This window comes from Drosophila arizonae, chromosome 5 (assembly GCF_054131065.1).
Source record: "Drosophila arizonae isolate 15081-1271.41 chromosome 5, UAZ_ARI_1.0, whole genome shotgun sequence".
NCBI classification, from domain to species: Eukaryota; Metazoa; Arthropoda; class Insecta; order Diptera; family Drosophilidae; genus Drosophila; species Drosophila arizonae.
In genome coordinates this window covers 6698043-6704745 of record NC_142925.1, presented here as the reverse complement: position 1 = coordinate 6704745, position 6703 = coordinate 6698043, and the positions used below count along the sequence as shown (strand labels likewise).

At 33.4% G+C, this 6703-nt stretch overlaps 2 protein-coding genes across 5 annotated transcripts; both read right to left on the bottom strand.

The window, feature by feature from the left end:
- Window positions 1-398: 398 nt before the first annotated feature.
- LOC108616500 (uncharacterized) lies at window positions 399-4244 on the bottom strand. The gene is made up of 4 exons (XM_089470527.1): window positions 3588-4244; window positions 1625-2114; window positions 1209-1424; window positions 399-1110 (listed from the first exon to the last, which is right to left on the bottom strand). Exons 2-4 carry the CDS (start codon window positions 1731-1733, stop codon window positions 788-790), a joined length of 648 nt encoding a protein of 215 aa, XP_089326653.1. The 5' UTR covers window positions 1734-2114; window positions 3588-4244; the 3' UTR covers window positions 399-787.
- Window positions 4245-4395: 151 nt separating this feature from the next.
- Window positions 4396-6475, bottom strand: LOC149268419 (uncharacterized). Of its 4 annotated transcripts, none has more exons than XM_089470531.1 (4): window positions 6448-6475; window positions 5099-5375; window positions 4820-5011; window positions 4396-4754 (listed from the first exon to the last, which is right to left on the bottom strand). In XM_089470531.1, exons 2-4 carry the CDS (start codon window positions 5217-5219, stop codon window positions 4579-4581), a joined length of 489 nt encoding a protein of 162 aa, XP_089326657.1. In that variant the 5' UTR covers window positions 5220-5375; window positions 6448-6475; the 3' UTR covers window positions 4396-4578. The 4 variants fall into 4 exon arrangements, with proteins under 4 accessions (XP_089326657.1, XP_089326654.1, XP_089326655.1 ...); XM_089470528.1 differs by having other exon boundaries at window positions 5099-6183; window positions 6448-6474; XM_089470529.1 differs by lacking the exon at window positions 6448-6475 and adding an exon at window positions 6078-6183 and having other exon boundaries at window positions 5099-5931.
- Window positions 6476-6703: the final 228 nt, after the last annotated feature.

Below are 6703 nucleotides of genomic sequence, written 5' to 3'. Positions count from 1 at the left end.
AGTAAACTGTGAAAGCTGTTACCAAAAAGTTAGTCGAACTCAGCTTCATTTAGCTGTTTGGCTACTTTGGTTTTGGTTAATCTTTTGTTTGCAATGATAAGTTTTGGAGTAGATTAAATACCCTCTAATACAAGGGGGGTATAATGTTTTTGTGATAATGTATGTAACATGCAGACATTGACCGTGGCAGATATCTAAAAAGTCAAAGACAAGTTGAGTTGGTATTAGTATATCTCCCTAAGCTTCTATGCGCCTGACTGATTTCAAATCAGTTATACCTCAATGAACTCGTAAATTACAAGAGCTAGTGATTTGATACTTGAAATGTATATGCTTCAATTATTTAGATGTCTGTGTATATAAAAGAAAAACCTTAAGAAATTAAAACCACAGTTGCGTGCATTGTACAGGGTATTTATTAGTCAAGCACTCTCAACGAGAGTAGTATTACATGATTTTTTGTTGTATTATTATTGTCTCTCCTCCCATTACAGCTAGTATGTATACTAATCTAAAAAACTTAACAATTGAAAGTACATAATATGTATAAGTATATGTCTAGAAGTATATGTATACATATGTTGGTGTGTGTGTGTATGTGTATAAAGTCTGTAGTCTAAGCATAAGTGGAACGAATCAGAAATTTGTGACAAACACTTGAAATTGTGCAGGAATGTTTAAGATATATGTATATAAGATATACGCATATATGCATAGCTATATATAAATAGATATATGTACATATATACACATATTGACATACACATATAGAAATTTGTACAGTATGCTAATCTTTGTCCAGTTCCGCATCATCAGCTTGATGAAATTCAATGCTGCTAACTTGTTGCATGCCTCTATTATTGTTGCTGTTGCTGTGGCAGTTGCTGCTGCTTGGCAGGCATTCATCCAGGTCGTCATCCACTTCGGCAGTTGCTAAGGGTGCCAAAGCGGGCGCTTTGGCAGCCCCATTTAAGTTCAGTTCCAGCATTTGTACATCCTGTACATGTCCGTTTGAGCTATATCTGCGGCGTTTATTTTTTGTTAAAGGCAACTCTTTGGGCAAATGCACATAAACCAAAGCCATAACAGCAAATGATAGAATCACATAGGCTAGAGAGAGAGAGAGTGAGAGAGAGAGAGAGGGTGAGGCAGAGAGTTATTCGCTTAGTTAGAGTTAGAGTATACAGAAGTCGCCAACCCTCACTCACTTTCCATTATCAGATTGATAGTACGGTACGTTGAACCGCGCGCGTCCAGATGACAACCCCGTTTGTGTCCATATAGCTTGGGCACAAACCACACCAACGTCAAAGAGTACCAAATGATGACCGACCAGCGATCTCTCTTGCGCAGTCCCAAGAAGAGAAATACATTGAGAAACACGTTGCCCATGTAAACGGCTTGCCAAACAATCGGCTCACTGTCTATAAATGAGAAACAGAAACGAAAACAAAAACAAAAACAAAAACAGAAACCGAAACACGCAACACAAACACAGCTGTCATTTAATTATATATGTATGTATGTGTGTATATCAATCAATTAGAATCGATTATATATATATTGCTTGGCTTTATATATGTATCTATATAATTATATATGGATATAACTATATGTAGCTTACCATTGTCGCTCGCTTTTTGCAGTGCCACGCACCACATTAGAAAATATGATAGCGAATAGTAGACATTGATTATTGTAATGCCAAGGCCCAAGTCCAAATATTTGCTCATCTTGGCTGGCGGCAGTGTATATGTATATGTATGTATGCCTATGTATGTGTGAGTGTGTGTATGAGTGTGTGTGTGTGTATAAAGTGTGAGCGAATTATTTCGCTCTTATGACATAAACAAACGCGAATCCGAACCCGAGACCGCTCGCCCAGAACGAGGGTTCAGCGTAGACTGGCGTACGTCTTGTTTGGTCAGCCGTGCGAGAGAGAGAGAGAGCGAGAGAGCAGGAGAGCCAGCATTCACGTGAGAACATGGTGCAAAGAGCAAGAGAGCGGCTAAAGAGAGCGGCGAGCACGTGCTGTGGAATCCATTCGCATGGCAAACACCAAACATGCTGTACGGCACAGTCAAAGAGCTAAAGCATGCCGACGTATGCATACTCTATACAAAGCAAAACATATTTTTTTTAAATCATGAGTGACAAAAAAAAAAAAAAAAAAAATAATAATAATAATAAAAATAAAAAATAATAGAAATTCAAATAATAATAAAAATAATAATAACTATTGATATTTTTAACATTTAAAACAAGAAAAAAATATATGTTTATAGTAATTTTTTTATATTATAAACAAATAATATTGAACAATACATTAAACAATAAAAAATATATATATTTTTTAAAATGTAAATACATATCAGAAATTAGTATAAATTTATTCATATTACTCGTAATAGTATATTGAGATTTTTTATTCATCAAATGTTAGACTTAGTGTCTTAGAGGGTATTTTATAGTCTATATAGTCACTGAAATATTTTCGGTTCATTACGAAATTGTTAGCGTTATCATAAATGTTTCATTGTCTTGTCGTTGATGATTCAGGTTCAGTGTATTTGACTCTTCAATTTTATGTTCCACTTTATGCTCTAATCATTACGCCTGTCTTCACAATCATTGAGGAGCAGCCGAGCTCCTTCACCCTCGATGTTCATTCCACCTTCATTCACGTTGATTTGCTCATAGCAACAATCAGTCATATCACAGCAATTGTTATCAGCTTATCACTGTTATCAATGGCGATGAAATCGAAAGTTTAGCATTGGAAATCAGAGGAATCAATAGTTGACATAAATTTATGATTCATCGGTACTGTATTTGTATTTATATATGTATATTTATATTTACTCAAAAACTTAGCATATAAACCTAATGCCAATACAGTTTTCATGGCTTTCATGGTTATAATATTAAAGCTTCCCTTACCTTGGCCTCAGCCATTTCTAGCGTACATTTCATATTATTTATATTTATTTATTTGTTGGCTATAATCAAATGCTGGCCAAGGTTAATACAACGCGCCCACACTTAGCATTAGCGTAGACAGTCTAATAGTAGCCTTAGTTCGATAAGAGTGCAATAGAGAACGAGAGAGCGATGTGGAACCTATTTAAATTGTTGGCAGTAATTAATGTATGTTTATGTATATATTAAAAAAAAAAAAATAAATAAATAAAGATAAAAAAAATTGGATTGAACAAATTCTAAATAATTATAAATAAAATAAAATAATATATTTTAATATATCATATATAAATTTATGATATATCTAAAATATTTGTTTATGTTAAAAATATATCAATTTTTTTTTTATTATTTATAGTTATAATTATTAAGAATGATTTCAAATATCATTTTTATATGATTATTAAAAACATTTATTTACATTATAATTTATAAAATCTACATAAACATACATAAATATTAACATAAACATTCATTAATATTATTATGTATTATATTATAAATTTAATTTTAACTGGCCATATGCAGACACATACATATATATTCACTCATTGTATATCGCTTGCTATTATGTGTTGTTCCATATTCCATCTATTCCTAATAATTACATTTCATAATTCTTATCAATGCCGACTTCACATAAAATTGGCCCAAGTCTCAGAACGTTCAGCCGGAACGAAAGTTCAGCGTCGACTGCCAAACGTATTCGATGGTCAGTCAAGCGTGAGAGAGAGAGAAAGAGCGAGACTGAGTAACAGAGCGTTCATTTGAGCGCAAGGGAGAGACTGTTTGGCACGTGTTGTGGATTCTATTCACATTAAAAATCACAAATCAAGTGTAGGCAAGTCAAGAAGCGTATGCCACTCAATAAATAATAAAAAATAAAATAATAAATAAAAAATAAAATTGTTCAATTCAAAATTAATAATTTATCATTTTTGAGTTTAGACTTTAAGTATTTGATATACATATTTGCGATAATTTTATAATTATTACAATCCTATTATATTAGACCGATTAAAGAGTATGTAAAGGTCTATATGAGCTCTTTTGCTTAAGGCATTTTCTTTCGTTTGTGAGTTCGTTTATTTGAGTATTCACTTTTATGTTCCACTTTATGCTCGAATCATAGCAGCCGCCTCCATAAACATTGCCTTCTGCTCTTTTCCACCTTCTCTATTCAATCGTTATCTCTATGCTGGTGCTACCAGCTGTGCTGTTATTATTATAACAACAATCACTCATAGACTAATAATTATTGTTGAAATCGAAAGTTGTGCATTGGCTATCAGAAATGTAAAAGAAAGACTAAAATTCATGGCAGTTTAACAGCTTTTTCCGTTGATCCCAATTACAATATATAATATATATATATATATATATTTTTTTTATGTACAGCTGATTCGACAATTGAAATACTTTGTTTACTAATTTTACTTTATTGATATGTAAACATCAGAGCTAAGGCTTTACGACTCTGCAGATGTTTTGTTTTGTTCTTTATACAAATTTGTTCTAAAATAAATGCTTGATTTTTGCTTTTTCTAAATTTTCTTTAGTATATTTATATATTCACTAATATAATTGCCATATGCTGCTTCACTTAGTATTATCGTCGCCTTCAGAATCTTTTTTACTCTCATCTGTGTTGGGCTGGATAATTGTTTCTGTAGTTGTGACAACTGTGTGCAGTGTTGGTTCAATTATCGTCAATGATTGTTGTCTTAGTTTATAGTAAACAATTGCCATAAGTATAATTGAGGTGAATATGTAAACTGGTTTGGGCGGGAGCGGAATAGATTTATAAGAACTGTATATACATGTAAAATAACTATATTACCTGTAATAATTAGATCTAGAAATCCATAGGTCGCATCGCTGCACACTCGACAAATGAGTAAAATAATTGTAAGAGGCAACCACACGGCGATGCCAGCGCGATCTCTCTTCAGCATGCACCACAAGAGGTATGCATTGAGCAACAGGTCGAGGCTGTACACCACGATCCATGGCCAATACGACGGCGCGTCCGCTATAGAAGATATCATCATATATATATATATATATATATATATATAGATATGAATATATTTATATATTGACATAATTATTCACTTACGTCTATCATCTAATACATCCGATCGTCGCATCATAATGCCCAATGCAATCATTGTAAAGAATATATTGAATCCAGCTACGCTGATTCCCAATTTCTTGGGATTATTTATGTTGATAGACATTTTTCAAGAAAATTCCAATTGAGCAGCAAGACGACGTGCTTATAAAGGGATTTCGATGGATACTGGCACCCACTTATTGGGGGTGGACAGCGAGATGAGCATGAATATTGTGGACTCCATTCAAAATTTTTTATAACATATGTATGTTCTCAATAACTAAAAATAACATTTACATATACATTTATACATACAAACAGGAAACAAAATATATCAATATATACATATATAGATCTATACTCTTGGCAAAAAATATAAAAATAATTGTTGTATCCATAAAATAACAAATTTGATTATTACATAGCTGAGTACATAGAGTAAAAATTTAATGAAGCAAATAAAATTCGTCAGTAAATAAGTAAGGTGATAATGACATGGACTAAAAATTAGCACAATTCACATTTATAATTTTGTTTATTTACTTATTTATTATTGCATATACGTTTCACATAACATTCCTAAATTTTCAGAGTTGATTTTTGTTTAGTTAAGGCGTAGCGTAGTCTTGTAGCCTACAAGACTACAAGTTGTAGGTTAGACAACCGTAAGCATATTTTGGTTTGAGTTGTTTATAAATTAAAAGGGTAAATCTTTGGTCTGTGAGTAGAGAGAGTATATTCGCTTGCAGGTGTATTCAGATGGAGATTTGGGCATTTACTGCAGTTTGCATCACCTTATTCTCTACCATTAGCCAAAAGCGAGACGAATATATATACTGTTAATGATAAAAAAATTAAATTAATCTGTGGTTTAATGGAAAAAAATGAATTATATTATGATAATCAAAGTTAGTTATTATGAATATAAATAATATAATAATAAATTAAGCCCCACGACCAAATGTAACGAAAAGCTGCAGACCCGACAGCCAATTCTTGACAATTATCCGTTGATATATAGTGATAACAGTCTAGACTATCAGCTGACTGCAATAGCCTTTATAGGGTAGATTGAGAGTGTGGTAGTGCTAGAGAGAAAGAAAGAGAGAGAGAGAGAGAGAGATAAACAGCTGGCCAGCTAAGGGAGATTGAATGACGCACACTGTGGAACCCATTCAAAATGCAAACAACAAATTTTCTTAAGTGCTATAAATATCGAATGGAATATAAACAAATAATAGAAGATATACACAAATGCCATCATTCAATTCAGTTAATATTGAAGACTTATGTTAGTCACAGTCTGTTAGTCTTATCAACCCCGACTACCGGCTTTCGGCTGTAACGCTAACCATTCGAACTCTCAAGACCTTTCGACCGGTCGGAGGGTTCAGTGTAGACTGCACTAGATAATGCTCTGCAATAGCAGCTGAAGTAGAGAGAGACGGGAGCAGAGAGAGAGCGAGGGAGAGGGAAGAGAGAGAGAGAGAGAGGGAGAGAGAGAGAGAGGGGGAGAGGGAGAGAGAGAGAGAGGGGGAGAGGGAGAGAGAGAGAGAGAGAAAAAACTCAAATGTGGAACCAGAAACGGCAACTATCATAAGACGAATG

Excerpts from the sequence above, each read along its gene's own strand:
- LOC108616500 (XM_089470527.1), bottom strand. The coding sequence starts at position 1,733 with ATGAGCAAATATTTGGACTTGGGCCTTGGCATTACAATAATCAATGTC. Across the intron at positions 1,425-1,624 it reads GCAAAAAGCGAGCGACAATG|ACAGTGAGCCGATTGTTTGG; the intron begins GTAAGCTACATA and ends TCTCATTTATAG. Across the intron at positions 1,111-1,208 it reads TATCAATCTGATAATGGAAA|CCTATGTGATTCTATCATTT; the intron begins GTGAGTGAGGGT and ends CTCTCTCTCTAG.
- LOC149268419 (XM_089470531.1), bottom strand. The coding sequence starts at position 5,219 with ATGTCTATCAACATAAATAATCCCAAGAAATTGGGAATCAGCGTAGCT. Across the intron at positions 5,012-5,098 it reads GGATGTATTAGATGATAGAC|CGGACGCGCCGTCGTATTGG; the intron begins GTAAGTGAATAA and ends TATCTTCTATAG. Across the intron at positions 4,755-4,819 it reads TCTAGATCTAATTATTACAG|TTTACATATTCACCTCAATT; the intron begins GTAATATAGTTA and ends CGCCCAAACCAG.